The following is a 22,080-nucleotide window of genomic DNA, read 5'->3' as shown; positions in this document are numbered from 1 at the left end:
AACTAGTTACTGGTTTCAGTCTTGTCTGATGGAGAAATGATTTTTTCTATTGTGATGGACCTTGAGTTAAGTAGAATGACTTTAAGTTTGATATGTCCACACTTACTTATTAGAAACCACCTGAGTATTTGATTGTCTAGAATACCAAGTCTATGTCTAACTGCCTTAATAATCTTTTACCTTACAAATTTATGAAGCTAAATTTTCAGTGACTTTGAGGAAATTTATCCTCTGTGTCAAATACAGACTCAAGTGTTCATTCATGGGTGGGGGAGAGGGTGATTGGAGCTGCATTTCCAACTGGCCTGTACCCTGGCCTGTACGATTCAGAGGCCACATGGTAGATGTAGTTGACAGAAGCTAAGGCTGTATGTATGCACAGCTCTCAAGGGAATGGTGAATATGTATAGAGACAATAATGGATGGCATCTTTTTTAGGGACTAATTTTTCTTTCCAGCATTCCCCCCCCTATTTAAAAAATTCTAGTGTGTGTCATTTTAACCTGTCCTCAATAAGGCATTTCCCACAAGGACATTCAGCTTTAACATTAAAAGTTTTTTTACATCCTTAGAGAAGGAGAGATGACAATTGGTATAATTTGTTAAGAAGTCAGGAGTGTCAGTATCATACACTAAATGTAATGAAGAAGCAAAGGGGAAAGAGTATGTATTTCAGTGTGTCAGTGCTCAAATACAGTGAGCAGAAGATACACTCTACTCAGATAATTAGACCTACATGTCAAATCACTAGCCGTGTGACACCTGTGAATTCCTACTGGTCTGGGTGTTACCTGTGTGATCCAGAGACCAGCAGCGTTGCCATTGGTGACATAATAAAAGTTAAAGGTTTAAATAGAACAAAAGGTGATTTCCTGATATATGTGGTAGTTGCATTCCTGGAAAATTCAGATTAAAAATCCTTCATGTTTTTATGTAAAATTGAGTTAAGTTCTTGCTTTAAATAATTGATGAGCGGGTTTTTCATCTTCAGGAGTATAAGTAGGACATGGTACAATTCTTCATTGTGAGGAACTGTCCACGTTGAAGGATAGTGTCCATAGCAAGTAATAACCCTTAATTATTGTGACAACAAAAGCACTCATAGGCTTTCTAGGATGGGATTTGGAGGGTGCTAATAACTCCATCTGCTGACACACAGAAGTATTTTTTTTTTTTCCAAAGTAAAAATTCTGATGTCAACTTAAACCATTTGTGAACTAACAAATCACATAGAGATACTTGAATTAGAAAAGTTGTTTGGTACTTTGCATCTAAGTTGAGCTGTTTATCAAAGATTGTATTAATAAACCATCAAGATTTTCAAGGAACTTTCAGGTATTTGGAATTAGGAAATATTTAGTTGTCCTGTATCTTGAAACATTTTAATGGAATACTTTGTGAGATTTTTATTTTATTTTATTTTAATAAAACAAATTTAACATGTTCAAAACTCAAATTTTTACCCTCAGTCTTCCAGCTTCTCCAAATCTTTTTTATCTCAGGTTTTGGCAACTATAGCCTTGTAGTTGTTCAAGCTAGAACCTTGGGGGGAGTCCTCTCTTGTTTTTCTCATATAGTAAGTCCTCAGTGTCATCAATACAGTCTTGGAAAATGGGACTTTAAGCGAAATGATGTATAACGAAACCAGTTTTACCATAGGCTAGTTGATATAAGCATGAGTTAAGTTCCTACAGCATAGTTCTGGTCTCAAAAACATCACTGAACTTCTAAATAAAGATCCCAAACACAGTATTAAACATTGAAATAAGTGTGAGCTACATATAACATTTAAGAAAGATTAATAAAAAGTAAGATAACTATTTTCATTTATTCCAGTTCATGGTGACAGGTAGCTGGAGCCTGTCCCGGTAGCTCAGCGTACAAGGTGGGACCCACCTGGGCAGGACGCCCTTCCAGTGCAGGGTGCACTCACACACCCTGAGACTGGGACAGTTAGACACGCCAGTTCGCCTAACTGCACATCTCTGGGATGTGTAAGGAAACGAGCCCCCAGAGGAAACGCAGGCAGACATGAGGAGAATGCGCCAACTCCACGCAGACAGCAGTCCTGGCCAGGAATATTTTTTTTCCTTATCAACAGTGTAATGAAATGACGATACAAATCCATTAAAAAGTTCTTTTGCCTCTGCTTTCAGAATGTATTGAGATTGCTGCTAATTGCTATTTCTGCTGTCAGCCTAGTCCAGGCAACTTACCCACTGCTTGGTTGGATTTCTGCTATTGCTATAGGATCCCTGTTCTGCCCTTGCCCACCTTCAGCTACAGCCCACATCCAAATCATGTCTTGCCTGTTCAAAACCTATAATGGCTGTCCATGGCACTTGGAAAAAAAGTCCAAGGCTTTACTGTGGTTTTTAAGCCTTTACCTGATCTGACCTCTCATTGCATTTCTGACCTCACTTTTTATTATAAGTTCAGATTTCTTTATCCATGTATCGTGGGGCCAGAAAGTAATAAAGTTAGTAAGTATCATCCAGGGGCCTGGAACAACATTTGTAGTCAAAGATAGCAACATTTCTGCAGGGAACTGTTTTATAGTCATATTAAGCAAAAGCAGAGACCAAATAGCCACAGGGTAGTTCAGATCAGGGTTTGCTGCTAATCTTACGAAAAACTGTGTTGGGTGGGAGCTTTGGGGACTTTAGAATTGCAGATAAAGGATTACTGATGTCTACTTTTCCTCCTTCCCGTGGCCTTTTTGGTGTTCCTCAAGCATTCCAGGCATGCTCTCCACTCAGGACGTTTTGTCCTTGATGTTTGCTCTTCCTGGAATGCTAGTCTGCCAGGTACTGTCAGCTCACTTTCCTCACTTTCATTGTCTCCACTCCAGTGAACCTAGTTTCCAGGCTGAACTGCGTTTCTTCCCTGCTCAATTTTTCCATAGCACCTGTCACCATCTAATACGAAATACAGTGGACTCTTGAGCAACACAGGTTTGCACTGAGCAGGTCCACTTACACGTGGAATGTTTCCCTTGACCCACACAGCTCAAACCCGTGTTCAAGAGCCAACTCCTTGTTTGGGAATACACGTATGCGGAGCACCGGCTAGAGTTCCCTGCATATTTATGACTTCCTGGGGGGGCGATGCCCCTGGCCCCTGCCTTCAGAGGATAACTGTGCTTTGCTTAATTTTTTTTCCTGTTCAATACATTTTTCCTACTGGAATGTAGTCTCTGAAATTATTTTGGTCTCTCACTCTCTGCTGTATCCCTTGTGTCTAGAGCAGTTTGATACTGTATAGCCACTTCGTAAATACTTGTTTGACCCAGTGGATGAATTTTTCCATTTTGGGGACCCTCTGGAACTAAATTATTCAGATTTACTTACTTTTAGCATATTACTTTTGTTCCTGAGACCTCCGTTACTTGAGTTATTTCTGTAATAGAAAATGTTACTACTTGTCTTAAAATTTTATCTTGCAGATTCTTGAAAAGGTATCTTTAGGTTTATTTAAATAAGTTTGACTTTTGTTTTGCTTCATTTGTTGCATACTTAATTAGAATTTTAAGTTTCACTGGTAGCGTGAAAGGCTGTGGCCTTCAGAACTGCCTTTTCTCCATTCCGCTGTTTCTTAAAGAGTTGCTTTTCAAAGTTGCCACTTTAAGAGTTTTTACACTGGAAGGATTCATATACCCGTGCTTTTGTTCATTATGTAGACCTTCTGGTAAAAGCTGCTTAGAGTTTGCTCAAGCAGTGAATCATCAGAGTAGAGGTAGTAATTTTACCTGGTAATTTTACACATACGAAGTATCGATGTAAAAAACGATCCCTACTTAGAATAGCTTCTCCTAGATGAGTTTAACTGCCGTTATTCAAATGTTTCTGTTTCTTGTAACGATTTCCTAATTGTGTAGTTTATAGGCAAGCAATAAACAGCAAGATGTTTGAGGTGGACATGAAAATTGCTGCAATGCATGTAAAAAGAAAGCAACTCCATGAACTACTACCTAATCATGTGCTTCAGAAAAAGAAAAAGGTAAATTTAGAAAGTACTTACAAGAGCATTACTAATATAATGTTTTATGTACCCAGGCTATCAGCTCTGCAGGAATTTAGGCTCAGTGAATTAGCTATATTTGAAATAGATCACAGCATTTTAAAAATTTGTTGAGGGGAGCAGTTCCGTTATGTGAAACCTTGTTCCTGATCAGGCTCCTTGCACACACTTGCTTCAGAAAGATTAGTGGGGACGCTTTGCATCCATGTTGTATATATACTTGGATTCTCCTCAGAACCTTTTGCCCTTACCTACTTAATGTTCACATAAGTCTTGTTTCCTTTTCTTTAAAAAGTAGTCAAATTAGGGATTATGTAGCTCAAGTAAATTAGATGACTTTTTAAATGAAAATGGCTCTATTTTGGTAAGAATTACACATTTTTAAAGTTATTGAAGCTAAAGATCACTAACAGGTAACCAGAGTTAATGTTTTATGTTATGTTCTGTTGTTAGTGTTTCTCGGTGAGTGACTTAGCTTTTTTCTTATTTGGACTTCCTCAAGAGGCCATAATGGGGTTTTAGTTCAGAGATAACAGTTTAAACATAGCAGTGAAAATAAATGAGCTGCAGCTGCATATTAATGTTGAGTTAAAAAGGTACAGATGAGTATGTACCATTTGATAAAAAATGTAAAACCATATATGATTTAAGAGAGAATATGAAGTAAAGTCTGTGTTAAAGAACTGATAACCAGCGCGTTCACCATGGTGGTTGGTGAGCTGGGGCTGGCAAAAGAGGAGTAAAGTTAATGCTCAGGGGGCTTCCGCTTCATGATGTTCTGTTTCTTAAAACATAATACGTAAGTATGTAAGTCAAGGCAAGGGCTTTCGGGTAGATGTCCTCGTTGAATCTCAGCTCTGTTTCCCAGATTTGGGTGCGTTTCATAACAAACATCATGTTCTTGGCTGGCCTCATTTCTAAAATCGATATAATTTTTACCTACCTCATTTGGTATTTCGTGAAGGTGCAGAGAGTCAATACCTGTAGAAGGTTGTTTAGACTAGGGCCTGGCTCATAGCAAATGCTTGTTTTTGTTTCTGTTATTACCACCATCATTATTATTTACTAAACTTGGGGTACTTGCTTGCTTTTTTGGTCTAAAATGCAGTTTTTAAAATGTTTTATTTTTTTAAATAACATCACATTAAAGCCTTTATGTGGCTTAACTTGCTTTCTTCTCAATCTAATTGTTCTGTGAGTTAACTAAATAATCTAGAAAGTGATAAAACTGTACTGTTCTCTTCCTGAGCAATGTTCGTTTTTTGTTTCATTCTTTCTTTGTCATATAATATACATAACATAAAATTTACCATGAAGTAATTTTCTTTTTAAATTTAAGTGTCAAGTCAAATATTTGTCTTCTAATTGTCCCTTGGTGTTACATGATGAATGGGGTGTGTTTGTAGTTACTACATGTAAAAATACACAGGCGCACACCCATTTCTGTTCCATTTAAACAGCTATTTACGACTGAGGTAATTAGGTTTTCCAGAACCCTTGATTCAGATTACCTTTTAAAACTCCTATTTACATGGCAATATTGATATTTGGAACAGCTAATGTATAATTTAAGTAAACTTTATTTTTATTCTATTTCTTAAGGTAGTATTTATATATAATCTTGTAGAATATAAAAGGCATCATTAATGATCAAAAATTTATTATTTAGTCCAAAAGTTGTATTTGTGAAATAACGTTTAACTATAGTCTCATCATCCATTAGTAGTTACTCTTAACAGTTTATTTCTAAACAGACTATTCAGTGCATATATTTAACCACATGTAATAAGTATTTTTAAAAGGTTTTTGATGATACCATTTTGTGACCTTTTTTCGTGCTTACTATATTGTGACTACCTATCCAAATTACAAGTACTACATGGCTGCTTAGTATTTCTTTGTATGGCTACAGTGATAAAATCTGTCCTCCATCTGACGTCATTTAAATTATTTCCAAGTTTCTCTTTGTAAAATAGCACTTTTCTTGTTTTTATAAATTAACAGCTGTCTAGAAATTTACATCTATGAATCTCCTCATTGGATTCTCCTAATAGCTTCCTTTGATTAACTGCTATTTGCAAAGCACAAAGCACATGTGTTTTTCTATATTTAATGGTAGAGCAACCCATAGCTATTGTCTGTTTTATAGAAGAAACAGAGAGGTTAAAAAACTTGCCCAGCGTCATGTATCAGGTGGATGGGACCTAGGTCTCAGTGCAAAGTGTGTGTACGTATTTCTCTCTGTAGTACATTCTATCTTATCCTTTGCTAGGAAGTTCTGATAGAATATTTATGATTTCTTAGCATTGAAGTCTCTTGTGCCAGTAGACACAGAGACAGAGATATAGACAGAAATGTAGACACAGAGGCAAAGCAAAGCAGCTTAATGCTGTTTTCTCTGCGGTCCAGCTAGGTAAAGCCTCCGTGTTTATAGGTCATCCCCAACAAGAGCTGTTACCTCGCAGGTGTTTGATTGCTTGGTCAAGGGGCATCTGCTCTCTCCTCCCCCTTCTGCTAGGTCATCTTCCCCGTTTGATCAATGTGTATTTATGTAACAGTGGTTTCTCTGTGCTTCTGAATGAAAAGTTAGAGCGTATTTGTGCACATACATGCATGGGATATGAGTTTTTTTCAGCAATGCAGATTATTTCCATTAAAATATTTCTGTAGGCAGGTGAACACTGAGGCTAAAAGTGTTCCAGAAAAAGAAAAGCTAAAGAAGCACATTTGACATTATAGTAGCATTAATTGCCAAAATGGAAAGCTTAAGCGGCTTTAGAAATCAACTTTCATTTATAGAACCACTTCCAGTTTTTTAGCTTTCTTTTGGTTTTCCTATTAAGTAACTGTCTTTGAATGCTTTGCTTTTTAAGAAGCAGGGCCACCATTAGGATTTATATGTGGATATAAGGTTTAGTTTTCAGAAAGTTATTCTTTTCTGTAGAATAATTTCCACTATTAAGTGTCCATGTTGATATCCTAAGTTGCCGTTAGAGCACTAAGAAATCCTTTGCCTTAGAGAAGCTCATTTATTTACAAGTAGTTAGGAGTGGCACTGAATTGTACTTACTGATATTTCTTGAAATTTCACAATTTCTATGTTTATTGTAGAATAATTTTAAAAATCTAAACAATTCTAATCCCGCTAGCCAGAGATATTCATTGTTAGCATCATGTTACTGAAAGACTTTTCTAATATATATATGAGTGTGTATGTATTTAAGCCCTCAGATTTAAGATCCATGTGTTTTCATGTACTTTTTTAAATTTGCGGTATGTTTTACATTCAGTGTATAGTTTAATGTATTATTCCTTTCTCCTTATTTCTCCCCACTGAAGAACTGTAGTTGAATTGAAGGCCTCTTGGTAGTCAGGAGTGTGTGTCTGTCAAATCTTTGCCTTTCATAGTTGGCATGACACTTCTGATTGTCATAAATTTTGGTTTGTACTTTTTAGTAGAAATCATTTATCAGTAAAAGATGTTTGTATTTCAAAGATTTGGACAAAATACAGATGTGTTTGATTAAATATCTTATTGATTGCAGCATTCAGCAGAGGGTGTCAGATTGACACCTCTGAATGAGAACAGCCTCGACTTGTCTATGGACAGTGATAACAGCATGTCTGTGCCTTCACCTACGAGTGCTATGAAGACCAGTCCATTGAACAGTTCTGGCAGCTCTCAGGGGTAAGGAAAACGAGGGGATGGAAATGTAGTGGCTCCGTGTAAACATGTTCGATATAGTCTTGTTGAAGTCACCTATTTAGAATATTTTATTCCATCTTGTAATATTTTTTAGGTAGCCATTTAACTCTTAGTTTTGCAGAAAGTAATTTTTTTGTCCTATTGTGTCATACTTGTGTTCCATATGTCTTCACACAGATGTGAATATTAGTGTCACAACCCCCTCAGTTTCATACACTGACACGCCTACTCCCTGTGTGAATGGTGTGGTGTGGTGTGCTAAGGAGAACAGACAAGGGACAGACGACATTAAAGTATTACCAATGTCAGAGGCTCAGATTGGGATGATTCTTTGGATAAGCCTGAAGTAGAAAATGCTGAGTGCAGTGGGTAGGCTTAGTTCTCATGTCTTGGATTTTGAGTGTGTGATGTGTTTTTAGGCTAATAACACATAACCTGAATACTTCAGCCATGAATAAGTCTTTAGTTTTAAAGCAGTTCCCCATTTGTAGAGCGTTAACTTCCAGATTTTTATTTTTTATTTATCTTATTTAAATTTTTAATATATATTTTTACTGATTTCAGAGGGAGGAAGGAAGAAGGAAAGAGAGAGAGAAACATCAATGATGAGAGTCATTGATCGGCTGCCTCCTGCATGCCCCCTACTTGGGATCGAGCCCGCAACCCGGGCCTGTGCCCTGACCGGGAATCGAACCACAGTGTCCTAGATCATAGGTCCATGCTCAACCGTTGAGCCATGCCGGCCGGGCCAGATTTTTATTAAAAGCAGAATTTTTAATAAGAATTAAGGATTTGTATTGAAGCCTTTGTGACTTTGGGTTTATGCACATTCGGGGTGGGCAAAAATAGGTTTACAGTTGTATTACAAATAAATAATGCAAGAATAAACTGATTCATGCACTGTAAATGTATATATAAAATAAGTGTACATACTAAGTAATTTTAGAAGTTTTAATAGTTTCAAAAGTTTAATATTAGAAGTAATATTAAATAGCTTCTGTAGCTAAGACTTCTGGATTTTAAGTTTATGATTACATTTGCTTAACAAGTAGTATATATTATGTACTGGCCACTTCGCTAGCTCTTTCAGGTTTCTTCCTGCATCTGTGGTTCTCTGGCCAGCTCTCTGTTTCTGTTTAATCATTAGATGTTTGTGCCCTTGAGGGCTTTCTCCTTGGGCCTTATTTCATCTTTGTATTTTCCTTTGGTTGTGGTACCACCTGCTCTGCTGACTTTAGTTACTCTCATGTACGATAAGTCCTCACTTAATGTCATTGATAGGTTCTTGGAAACTGTGACTTTAAGTAAAACGTATAACAAAACCAATTTTACCTTAGGCTAATGGATATAACACTAGTTAAGGTCGTACAGCATATTTCTGGTCTCAGCAGCATCACCAAACTTTTAAATAAAGACCCCAAACAGTTCTAATACTAAACATTAAAATACATGTGAGCTATTCCTACATTTAAGAAAGATTAATAGAAATAAGTAATTCTTTTCTAACCTGCCAATTCCAATTCGGGATAGCGGGTAGGTGGAGCTTATCTGGGCAGCTCAGGGCCCACGGTGGGACCTGCCTTGGACAGGATGCCCTTCTATCTCAGGGCCACTTACACACACATCCACACTCAAAGTAGGATAGTTTGGACACAGCATTCACCTAAGGTGCACATCTTTGGATGTGGGAGGAATCCAGAGTACTTGGGGAACACCTGCGTAGACATGGGGAGAATGCACAAAACTGCACACAGATAGTGTCCCCAGCTGGGAGTCATCTTCATCAACATTATAATGAAACAATCTGACGTTGAATGAAACAATGTTATTTGAGGACCTGCTTTACCAGTTAGCTCCAAAGCTTTAATAAGCTGAATGCTCTGGGTTTTTGTATGAATGTCACATAGGCACCCAAAATCTGTAAGTCCTCTAGTGTTGCCCACCTTGTCCTGACAACATCATTCAACAGTTCCAGTTGTGAGCTTTAGCTGAGGGAAAAGTAATCACAGAGGACCTTTTGCTTCCCCCCTCCCCAGGAGGTAATTAAAATGACATGATTTAAGTGCTTAGGTATAGGATTTATTTGAAACACAAAAGTTGGAGAGAGAGAAGAGCGAAGGAGGGATGGCTGGAGTGTCCTGAGATGGCCGGAGGGAGTGGGATCCAGAACACAGGAGGAGTGATTGGGCTTTGTCTGCTGTTTCTCTGGGCCACTGGATGGCTTTCAGGGTTTCATGAATCCTTAGATTTTGTGTGCAGAAACTTCTTTTTCTCAGGTCGTTTTCTTATTTATATTTTTTGATAGGATTCTTTTATACCCCAAATCAGATAAGATTTTTTAAAAAAATATGTTTTCACTGATTTTAGAGAGAGAGGGTGAGACAGGGAGAGAAACAAACATCAATGAGAGAGAGAAACATTGATTGGCTGCCTCCAGCACTCTCCCTACCGGGGATCGAACCCACAACCTTGTGGTGCAGGGGACGACGGCCAACCAGCTGAGCCACACCAGCCAGGGCAGATAAGGACGTTTTTAAAGAACTGTTCTAATATGGTAGTAACTAATCACATGTGGCACTTTACATGTAATTAACATTAAATAAAATTAAATATTCCATTTCTCACTGCCCATATTTCATCTGTATATTGACTACATACATATAGGATAGCACAGGTAAAGGACGTTGTTACAGAAAGTTCTGTGGGACAGCACTGCTTTACAGTGTGTGTGTGCTTTTTTATTTTTTATTTTTTTTATTTCTATATTGATTTCAGAGAGAGGACAGGAGAGGGAGAGAGACAGATAGAAACATCAATGACGAGAGAGTCATTGATCGAGCCTGCAACCCGGGCATGTGCCCTGACCGGGAATCGAACCCCAATCGCCTGGATCCTAGGTCGACACTCAACTGCTGAGCCACGCCTGGCAGGGCTTTTTTTTTTTAATTGTGTGCTTTTGATTGTGGGTTATATGTTACTGAATGAAGTCAGTTACTAATGTGTATGTCTGAGAAGTAAACCTGAACAATTCTTTACTTTAGAAAAGAACGTCACATAAATTTTATTGCTGAATTTTATACTTCTCTGTTTACTTTTCAACTTTTTTTTATAGCAGAAACAGTCCTGCTCCAGCTGTAACAGCAGCATCTGTGACCAACGTCCAGGCTCCCGAAGTTCCTGTGCCACAAGTGAATTCCAGTGAAAGCTCAGGGGGTAAGGAAACAGGGTAACAGGTTGGAGAGCAGTTACACTATGCGGAGCTTCAGCCTGCATTTTGAAAGATGGCTTTATTTGTTAAGTAGTTTGAATTCAGCTTTTTAATGCCATTTTAGTATTTGCATGTAAAATTATCAGTGAAATCAAATCCAGGGACATAAAGCTTTATTTGTAACTTGACCTTGATATGATTTATTTTCGTTTTCATGTATTAACATATACTTGTTACTTAGGTACATCGAGCGAAAGCATTCCTCAAACTGCCACACAGCCAGCCATTTCATCACCACCAAAGCCTGCGGTCTCCAGAGTGGTCTCTGCAACACGCCTGGTCAACCCACCACCACGACCTTCAGGAAATGCAGCAACAAAAATACCTAACCCTACAGTGGGAGTCAAGAGGAGATCCTCACCTCACAAAGAAGAGAGTCCCAAGAAAACCAAAACAGAAGAGGTACCTATATATTAGTTACTTGTGGGAATACCAGCTTAACTATTATAAAATCCAGCAGAAGAAAACCTTTGTGAGCCAAAACTGAGAAGCAGCCAGGAGGAAAGCTTTTAGGAAATGTTTAGGCAGTGCTGTAGTTTCTCTTCGCCCTGCTTGCTCTCTCTCAGTGATGGCCTCTTCTTAAAGCAGGGCTTCTCATTCTAGCTTCTGCAGCATGTCTAGTTTGTAACATGACTTAGCATGGACTTAATGACACCTTCATTTATTACTCTCATACAGCAGGCTTTTATGGGCACTGATTTTTCATACCCTTTTGTACACAGTTTTTTGTTTCTGTGCCAAATGGAGTTTTGGAGTTTCTACACCATACTTGGCATTATAGGGTCACTGAATGCAAGTGGTTCTCAGGAAATTCTTATGGAAGGACTGACCAAAGTTGCAAATTCAGATTAGTTTTGGGACCTGGAATGATTATTTTTTCTAACTCTTTAGGAAATTTTCTAGCAATACTTAAACTTTTTATAGTGGATGGTTCATCTTGTCAAAGTCTCAGCTAAGAAAACCATTAAAAGTATATATTGATTTTAAGTGTGTGTCTTAGACTAGAAATAGCCCTGTTACACCGTTTCATTGATTCCTGGAGCCACTCTTGTGTTGCTTCCTGTTAGTGAGTCATTCACCTTTGCCACAGAGGGGACAGTCCAAATCAGAAATTCTATTTTGATTTTTGGCTGATAGTTGGTTGTTTAGGAACTTAACTCATTACGACAATGCTTCTTTAGAATGGAGAAAAAAAATTGTTTCTCATGAAGTGTTTGATCTGTGATGGTGAAAAATTACTCTCTAATTTTTAAATGTTCTATTCCCTAGGTTACTCTGTAGTTTTTTTGTTTTAGGATATAGTCACTATTAATGAATAATTTGTTGAATTTTGTCACTCTCAGGATGCTAAGTGTGAATGAAAAATGGCTACAGTATATTTTAAAACATGTGTTCTAAACACCCATCTGTGTCTGTGTAATTATCTCCAAAGGTGCAGTGGTTTTGAACCCTGGGTGTACATCAGAATTACTTTTTCAGGTTGTTTTTTTGTTTGTTTGGTTTGGTTTGGTTTTACAATAAGGAAATAACTTTGTTTATTAATATTTCTGTGTAAAACTTAACTGAAAAAAAAAAAAGAAACATCACCAAAAGGGGATTAACTCAGTCCATCCCTTCCTCAGTCATGTGCTTCTCACCACCTTCCAAACACTGTACTAAAACATTTTGGAGGCAGGGAGTGGGTAGGGAGGCAGCTAACCAGAGTCCCTGGGAATCTTTCTTAAAAGCCCCAGTGCTACCTGATTATGTTGTGCATTAGCCTAAGAATGTCCTGCTTTTGGTGTAATTCCACTTTTTGTCTATTGTTTGGAGTTGTCAGAGCATTTCAGAATTCACATTTCTTTTTACCTTAGTAAAGTATATTTAAGTATAACTCTGGACACCTATCATTCTGTTTCTTTAATGTTAATTGGTTAATATTTTAATGATTCTCTCTGAGCTCTAACCAAATTGCAATATTTGTAATTTCATTTGTTCTTACCTTGGTAGAAAATACTCATGTTTCTCGTCTAGTTTAGAAAGCAATAGGAATGTAGTTTTTAAACTTAGTATGGAGAATTTAAAATGTGCGCACGAGAGAATAATTTCCTGTACCCACCATATGGCTTCAGGTGTAAGGCACCCAGCCACTCTCTGTACCCTTAATTCTCTCAGCCTTCTCCATTTCCCCTGTGCTTGGATCCAAACATCATATCATTTCATTAGTTTTTTAAACTCTCCTATCTAAAAGATAATGGTTACAAAAAAGTATTATCAAAGTGTAAACCACTTAGAAAAACATCAATAATTCATTAATATCAAATATCTAGTCAGTGCCCAAGTAGCCCTGATTATGTCATTCATTTGTTTTTGAAAGTCTTTATTTGTCCAAATCTGTAACGAGGTAAGGTCCCTGTTTAGCAATTGGTTGATGTCTCAAGTGTCCTGTAAAATACAAGTTTCTCTTTTTTCCTGCAATTTTTTGTTCTGTATAGTTTCTCAGTCTGGGTTTTGCTTATGACAGCTGTGGAGTTGACTAATAAAAACTATGAGCTATAGAAGGGATCTTAGGATCTTAGCTATAAATCTCATTTCTTAGAAGAAAAACTTGAGGTTCATTGGCTTTTCCATTTTTAGAGCTAGTGAAAGAGACAGGATTAGAACCCAGGCCTACAATCATGGTGATAAATTCAAAGAAGATTGTTAAAAATACCCTAAATATCCTAATGCTGAAGCTGTCCTAAACTGGTCTATTATTCTGTTAATGAGCACTTGGTATTAGAAATTCTAGCAAATCAGAAAGAAGCATTGGTTCTACTCAATTAATAATACACTAACCTGTATGTAGATAGGAGGGTTTTAGGTATTGTCAGGTAGTTTATCTCTGCTTAATTTGCATCTATGCTAATAAAGCTTTTCAAATATATATAAAAGTCAGGAATGTAAAATAAAAATAGAAAAATCTGTCCGGTATATGTTTTTGAACCTTACGACGCTCTATATATTCTTTCTATGATACTATACATGTACAAAGTTATAATGAACAGTCATGTTTGCCTCACGTAGCAGTTAGCAAGTCACTGCCAGCCTCTTTCATCTACACATCTGCTCCCTTCCCCATTGTTAGGAAGCAGGTCCCAGGCATGTCATTTCAGCCGTAAATACTTCTAAAAATAAGGACTAATAAAAAACACAGCGATAGCATATTATCACCATATATATTTGTGTGTGTGTGTGTATAAATACATTTACCAATATTAACAATAGCTCCATAATATCACAACCAGTCAGAATTGAAATTTGCCCAATAGTGATTTAAGTTACTATTTGTTAAGTTTGTTTGCAGGATACAAATAAGGTTCTTATTGGAATTGGTTGATATTGCAATTAAATTTCTCCTACTCTGTAAGTTAGCCTGTGGTTTCTAAGTCTTGTTTTAGAGCCAATTTAAAATTAAAATTTAGTTCTGCCTAGTAAATAAAGCAGAGAAATTAGTGACAAAATTATTTTTCATAAGAAAGTGATGTTTTATTGAGGAATCACTGCACAAATAGGAAAGTACAGCCATGTTTGGCTCCCCCTTTTCCTCTTTATCAAAAATAAGTTGTTTTGAATAGAATTATAATAAATTAAAAAGTTAATACCTGAGGAGAGCATTTCTCAAACCTTCTATTCAGGATTTTACTAGGTCTTGCTAAGCAGGGGGATTCTGTATGGTTAATTAACTTTGGGAAAGTTAAAGGGATGTTATTTTTAGAACCTTTTATGTTCTAGTGTGGTGTCCGTGTGGTGAGAATGACTCTCCCAGGATGCAGGTGGTAGTATTGCAAGATCCTAAATTGTTCTTCTTTTTCTTACAAAAAGTATTTTATGAACTTAGAGGTTTGGGGGAATGTACTTTAGGTGGTGATAACAGTTTTCGTCATGTTCTTTTTAATTTTGGCAGATACTAAAAATTAGTATACGAATTAAATTTGTTAATATGGAAAAAATTTTAAATGAATCAGTAATCTGTTTTAAGGCCATACTTGATCTTACAGGTTATTTCATAATTTTAAAAACTTACATAAATTAAAGCATTGATTGGCAAATAATCTAAATTTTTCATGTTAGAGAATAAAGCTTTTCTTTTTAAAAACAGGATGAAACAAGTGAAGCTGCTAACTGTCCTGCTTTGAGTGGACATGATAAAACAGAAGCAAAGGTATACTAAATTAGCCTTGGATACACGCAGTAAGAGGATGAGATGTGATAGGAATGTGTCTAGAATATTGTACTATAGTTTGTTCTTAGGTTGTTTTCAATATTGTTTTCAGAAAAGTGTCTCTTTTTCATGTTAATTTATAATGCTGAAATCGAATTCTCAAATGTTTGAGGCCCTGGTAAATACACTGCAATCTGGTGGGCACCTAATGGGATAGCAATGAATGAGCTCTGTTCCATACCTTTAAAGAATTTACAGTTCAGTACAAAAGATTAGAGGCAGAAGCAATGAATTACATTATCAAAGAAAATCTAAGTAGGTGGGGGTGATGAGAGTCCAGAGGAGCTCGATGTTACTTTTTGACTGAGTAAATAACGTAAGGCTTCAAAAGAGGCAGGCCAAGTGAGGTAGCCTTGGAGGGGTGCCTAGGATCACGGGCAGCCTCAGATGAGGTCACCTCACTGCTGGCATGAGAGGATGGTATGTTTAGAGGACTTTTTTTGACAGAACCCGAGGTGCATGGGACTTTGAAACAAGGTAGATAGGCTGGGAGAGATTGGTTTAACTAAAACGTCATTTCCCCCCCCAGAAATTGAAATGTACTGAACATTAACATTTTCCTCCTTGTAGAAAAATTGGAAGTCTTCTTTCCCCCAAACTCTCCAGATTCCCATAATTGGTATTTTAGCAAGTATTGTTTTGCTGTCTTTATTGATTTTGTTTGTGTATACTGCCAGTGCCTTTTGCTTTTAAATCTTTAGTCACTCCGTAAACCAAGAAAAATTTTTGTCATTTAATAATCTAGAAAATATTAATAGCTGCGTAGAACACTATCTTAAAGCAGTTATCATTTTTTTATGCAACCGTTTCCCATTGTTTGCAGTTGTTTCTGTTAAAAAAAGAAAATTTCTCTTTCCTACTATAGTGTTGACTACAGGTAAATATCTGCCATCCATTTATATTTATTTTATTAGGATAAATTAATTAAAGAGGAATTACTGAGGCAATAGTATGCTTCCTTTTAACACTTGATTCATGTTGCCAAGCTGTGCAACAGAAATACTGCTCTTTTTTATTTTTACTTCTGACATCCCATTTTACCCTTTCAGTTTCAGAGAAGTTGGTATTTCATTGTCTGAGTATTTTTATAAAAATTCAGATTTTTATGTTTATTTTCGTGTGTGTGTGTGTGTGTGATTGTGTGCACTGCTTTTTACAAGTTTGGAGCAGTGGAATGACATGGCTCATTCACCCCATAGTTTCTGATTAACCTTAGAGCAGAATCATTGATTATTGTGGATGGGAAGAGAAACCAAAAGGAAGGAGGAATGTTTTAGAGACAATTTCTACTTTTAATTAAAGGTGTGAGAGCAATATTTGTGCTTCTGGGTAATTTTATTTAATAACAATGAATGGACTGCGTTTTTTTTTTTTTTTCATATAGCTAAGAGCTTGGGTTTCTGTTTTGTTAATTATTGTCTGGGCCACATTTCATAGTGTGCCTGTGCATGTCTTTAATTATCATTTGCTTAAAATGTTCAAATTGGGGCTGGTTGGAAAGTCATGAGATACTTGACCATGCCTTAAAAGGTTTAAGTAGACAAATAGAAATCTTACATGTATATTAAATGGAGTAGTAATCTACAAACAAGGCTTAATAGATGATTTTGTAATGTAGTTGCATCTTTTTCTAAACCCTTTTTGTTTTCTAATATGTCTACTTTATTAGCCACCGAACCCCCTTATGTTCTTTTATTCTTTTCTAAGTCTCTTTTGTCCCCCATCTTCTTTGTCTCACAGGAACAACTTGATACAGAGACAAGTACAACTCAATCAGAAACTGTTCAGACAGCGGCTTCTTTGTTGGCCTCTCAGGTACTAAGTGCAAAAAGCAAGGAGAGTTTTATAAATGTTAAGATTAGTGTGGTATAATGAACTAAAACGAGCACATACAGGGACCAATGAAAGTATCTTTGTGAAAGTAATTCTTTGCTAGCCTATCAATGTGTGTGTTGTAGTTCAGACCCCAGGATTTGACGGAACCATTTTTTGAGTTTTTTTTGTGCTGTTCAGGTGCTTACTCATCCCCTTGCACATGTGATATTACAAATCACTTAAATCCTCACTAGTCCCAGCATGCAGTGTTCATAGAGGCTTTATTTAGAGGTCATGGTGGAATTTAAATTACAGCAACTAAAAAACATTCTTTATGGATTTTATTTTTACGAGGCTAATATGATCTTATTTTTAAAATGTGTTTCTGCCTCACTGTTTACTTCTGATTTTCAGTTATTTAATATAACCCATAGTTGTTTAAAATGATTTTTTTCATTTGACCTAGAAATTCTACTTGTGACAGTCTCTTGCATACAGTAAGCAGCTGGAATCTTTTTTTCCCCATTGATTTGTGCACCTCCATTTTGTTTGTGAAATGTTTTCTTGAAGTCCTTCAAATTGAATATATTTCAAAGCCTAGGTCACACTCTCACACAGAGTAAATATTTTCTTTAACTAGAAGCTAAGCGGGTTAACTTAACCCCCACAACATAATGGAGATAATCGCTGCAGTGGTTGCTGAGCTGATCCAGCGATGTCTTGCTGCTTTGTGGTTCAGCGTTAGTTTAATGTGATAATTCTAAAGTGTGATTTTGCTGGCTGTTAACCTGTGTCACAGTCCCTAAAGATATTCTAAATATTATATGATATTATGTATACGCTTCTGGAATGTCTTTTGTTTTCATAACCTTTGTCTGATGAAATGTGTTGGGGGGTAATTAAAACAACACTAGGAAATGTGCTTGATGTTGATACATGGACACACCTGTTCATCAGCTGAACTGTCCTGCCACGTGGTTGCCTGGCTTTCAGTTTGCCACGTTCCTCTCCAGGGAGCTGTTTGCACAGTTCTGTCTTACTGAGTTCATCCCTGTGGTGATTAGTGCCTGCGGGTGTGTTAGCCTTTTAGCTATTTTTATGAGGAAGTAGAATTTTCTTTCTATCGAGAAGATTCCTAGAGCCAGTGAGAGGAAAATCACCCTTTATAAGAGAGTGGTTATGTTGAATTAAAACATGCATCTCTACATTTGGTGGTATAAGGGGAGTATTTTGGGGAGGCGGGGTGATGAAAAGGTTGTGGCTGTGTCTAACAGAGAGTCCTTAACTGTTCTATGATAAACTTGACGTATTTGCAGATGAAATGGTAGGATCTCTGGGATGTGCTTCAGTAAAACCGGGAGTGAAGGGGGGAGGACGGTGCACTGGCTTTCACTTGACATTGATGAAGTTGGATGATGAATGCATGGGGTTCATCCCACAGTGCTCGCTACTTTTGTGTATTTTTGGAATTTTCCATAATAAAACATTTAAAAATTCATCTCTCTGTTTTTGAATGTTAAAGAAGGCTTGTGACTTAATTTATTTTTAACATGAAGCTTCCCTGAAATTTAGAATAATCAAACTATTGCTCAGTTGTGTAGATTCAATTTCATAATTTACAGGGTCAGAAAATAATAGACTTACTGGTAACTGCTCCTCCGTGTGTGAGGTGAGCTTCAGTGTTCCCCCACACGGGGGCACTCCAGTACCAGCCAGCTCTGCAGCCACTGGTGGTATTGCCTTAGTAACCACACGGTAGGGATTCCCAGAGGAGCGTGTTTGTAAAAGCTGTACTGAAATTACTAAAGTTTTCTATATGTTGCTAAAATGTTTCTACAAGTATAGAGGAAATAATTTCATAGTAAGTCATATTTATTTGCAGTCCATTTTGACAACATTTTAGAACATTTTTCTTTAAATCTGTGATGCAGAGGTCTCATCCATGTCTTAGGAATAAGCAGTGGGAAAACATAGATCTCTTAAGTTACAGCACTTTGAACAACGTTGTGTTCTTTGCTTTGTCCTCAGAAAACATCCAGTACAGACCTTTCTGATATCCCTGCTCTCCCTGCAAATCCTATTCCTGTTATCAAGAATTCAATAAAACTGAGACTGAATCGGTAAAACCACCTCAGGGGTCCATAAACAGTATCTGCCAACTCAACCTGTTGTCTTCAAATGCTAAAAAAGGAGACTGGAGGGTACAAGACTAGACATGGCTGAAAATGGATTTAGGTTTTTTGTGTGACCTCCCTTACTGGGCTAATCAGCACTTGATCGGAAGTCCAGGTTAGTATGTGAAGCCAGGAGTACTATTATTATTGTGTTAGCAACAGTTTCATTAACTATTTCAAAAAATTACTGCCTTTAAAAAAAAAAAGCAAAAAAAAAAACACACCTCAAGCTACATTTGTTTCCATAATTGACACCTGGATTGGGTTTATGTTTGACGCATTGTTTGGGAAATTTGCGATACAAACTGGCATAAGAACTTATTCTGATGATGCACTTTTATGTATTTTTGTTACTAGAAAGTAGAACTAATTTTAGATTTCAGCCTGATGGATTTTCATTTTTTCTTGAAGAATTTCCTTTGCCATTAGTCTTCAGACCGGATGCCATTGGGCAGTGGTGCCCTGCTGTACTTCAGAGAAAGGCTGAGAGTACGTCTAGTTCAGCCCCTGAGGCAGCTGAAACCCTTCCAAGTGAAATGTCAATTCTAGGATGTATATTTGACATTGAAAGAATAATTAGGAAATACTTGGTTTAATGGGGGTCATTATTAAGAAATGATATATTGGTTTTATTTATAGAATTGTTTAGAGTGCAGATAAATCAGCGATCAGCCCGCAAATATATTTCTTTGAGCTTATTAAAGCTCCGTATTCTTTTGCCTTCAATCTGTTGTCTTTGAAACAGACAAAGCTTTTTGCTCCCGCCCCTTGTTTTTCTTTTCCCCTTTCTGCTTGTACGCATAAGGTAGGATTTATTTTTCACAAAACAAAATGCCAGTATTTTCTTAAGCCGGAATGTGGACTGGTGGTGACCCTGTGCCGCATGGCACAGGACACGGATTGTGGTCCCACGGCTGGAACTTGAGGGTGACTAAAGTGATGCCTGTGAACACGCCGCCGGTCGGGACGGCATTCGGTCTCTACAACGGAGGCACGGTGTACACTCCACAGAACTGCTGTCTGGAGGCAAGCCAGTTTCCATTTTCAACACGTGGGCAAAAAGGCATTTTCTCCAAGAATTTTAAACTAATTTTTACTTTTAAATGGTTGACCAAATTTGTCAGTAAATTTTACATGTAGAAGCATTTTAAAAGTCATTTCTAGCACTCACTTGACATCTAGTCAGCTCTCTCTACTGCCTTTTCATTTTGCTTTGTCAGTAGATTAGGAACTCCTTAAAGAAGACAACTCACAGTTAAGCAGCAGAACACCCGTCTTCACGACTAGGGATGCCAGATGTTGATAAACTCAGTCTGGACAGAGCAAACCTAACAGACTTTTCTGATGCGCATGTTTTAGGAATCCTCCGTTGTGCTCCATTCTTTCACACGTGCATCTTCATGTTAAGCTGCAATTACTTAAACTCTCCCCATCCTTTAAATTAATTTTCCAAAGTTGGAGTGCAGTCTTCCCCTTAGGCGATGCATTAATTGAGGCTTTCTTCCCACCACACTCTACAGTGTCTAGTACACAGCATTTCCAGTCCCCACATCCTCGCTCTGCACAGTCACCTTGCCCTCCCACCGCCGAAGAGGAGATGGTCGTGCTGACAGGTGACGTGTACAAGGTGTCTGTGTGTTTTGTGTAGCTTCAGAGTTAGATTGAAATTGCCAGGCACAGATTTAGTCTTGTCATTTGTTTACACATTGGGGAAAAATTCAGTTTATTCAACGTTTCATGTAACTGCACCCAAGTTTTGCCGAGCTGGAAACTTGGGCCTTTTCTGTGTAGTGACTTTTTTTTAATTCTAGTTTTCATAACCTGGAGATCAGACTGTTGCTTTCGCATGATGTACGTAGTGTCTCATGACTGGAGTTTGCTTTGTTTTATAGTATCTGTACTCCTTGTATTTTTCAAGAGCTATTTTGTAAACAGATGATGTATTTCTCCATTGAAAACACAATAAAAAAAACAACAGCACAATCCCACAGTCGGCTGGTTTCTTTTGACTGACTTTTGTTCTTTTGTCTTCAGTGATGTAATTGGTTCTACTTAGAGTTCATATAGTGGCTCTAAGTGGAAGATTTGCAAAAGAATTTACTGCGGTTACATTTAGAAAAGATTTGTTTGTGGTTAATTCATGCCAATAGCAGCAGCCTAATATTAATCGATAGCTCACACAACTAGGGAGGAAAACTTGAATGGAGTTACTGTTCATTTGCTTCCAGCCGTCCCGTCCTCTAGAATATTGATTCTGTGCATGCAGACACTGCACCTTCTCTGTGTTGATTCCATTCGTGTGGACGATGTACCCTTGAGGTGCTTCCTCTCAAAGCTTCTAGTTTTCAAAGCGGTTGGTGCTGTATCTGTAATGTCAGCAGGGGGCACTGTTGTCTTTCAGTGAATCTGGGATCCTAGACCACAGCCAGCCAGGATCCTGTTTCTCATTTCACTAAACCCAAATCAGATGCTGCTTTTCCTAAACCCCCGAATGCTCATCATTGCGAGTTTAACCCGGGCTCCGAGTGACCTGCTGTGTGTGTGTCTGTGATGGCCAGCCCACGAGTATGGGGATCTTCAGGGCTTGGAGTGGAGGGAGAGACTTCCTTATGTAAGGGCCATTATGCTAAGGGACATGCGGTTGTGCATATTTCAGTCCTGAAATTCTGCATTCTAGTGCCTTCCCTGTATATAAAATCACAGCTGCAGTGATTGAGAGAGAGCACTGGAAAAGTTACCCTCGGCTCCATAGTTCACGCCTACAGACCGAACTTTAGTGCTTCCTCCACCTGACACACCTGCCCCCAGGACTGAACACCAGGCCCCCGAGCCTTGTCACCCACGGCCTTTGGGC

The 22,080-nt window shown here is 37.7% G+C and overlaps 1 protein-coding gene across 4 annotated transcripts in view; it reads left to right on the top strand.

Moving 5' to 3' along the window:
* PAPOLA (poly(A) polymerase alpha) overlaps nt 1–21,214 on the top strand; it is a 54,789-nt gene extending 33,575 nt beyond the window's left edge. Inside the window, exons 16-22 of one of the 4 annotated variants that reach the window (XM_087818339.1) lie at nt 3,878–3,999; nt 7,566–7,708; nt 10,842–10,939; nt 11,176–11,396; nt 15,115–15,177; nt 16,978–17,052; nt 19,081–21,214. In XM_087818339.1, coding sequence (XP_087674465.1) covers nt 3,878–3,999; nt 7,566–7,708; nt 10,842–10,939; nt 11,176–11,396; nt 15,115–15,177; nt 16,978–17,052; nt 19,081–19,176 — 818 coding nt within the window. In that variant the 3' untranslated portion in view covers nt 19,177–21,214. Of the gene's footprint in view, nt 1–3,877; nt 4,000–7,565; nt 7,709–10,838; nt 10,940–11,175; nt 11,397–15,114; nt 15,178–16,977; nt 17,053–19,080 lie in introns of all 4 variants that reach the window. The other 3 variants (XM_087818337.1, XM_087818348.1, XM_087818343.1) reach the window with 3 other exon arrangements.
* Nucleotides 21,215–22,080: the final 866 nt, after the last annotated feature.

Source organism: Miniopterus natalensis, chromosome 1 (genome assembly GCF_054644295.1).
Source record: "Miniopterus natalensis isolate mMinNat1 chromosome 1, mMinNat1.hap1, whole genome shotgun sequence".
NCBI classification, from domain to species: domain Eukaryota; kingdom Metazoa; phylum Chordata; class Mammalia; order Chiroptera; family Miniopteridae; genus Miniopterus; species Miniopterus natalensis.
The sequence above is the reverse complement of the archived record's forward strand: the minus strand, read 5'-3'. Positions and strand labels throughout refer to the sequence as shown.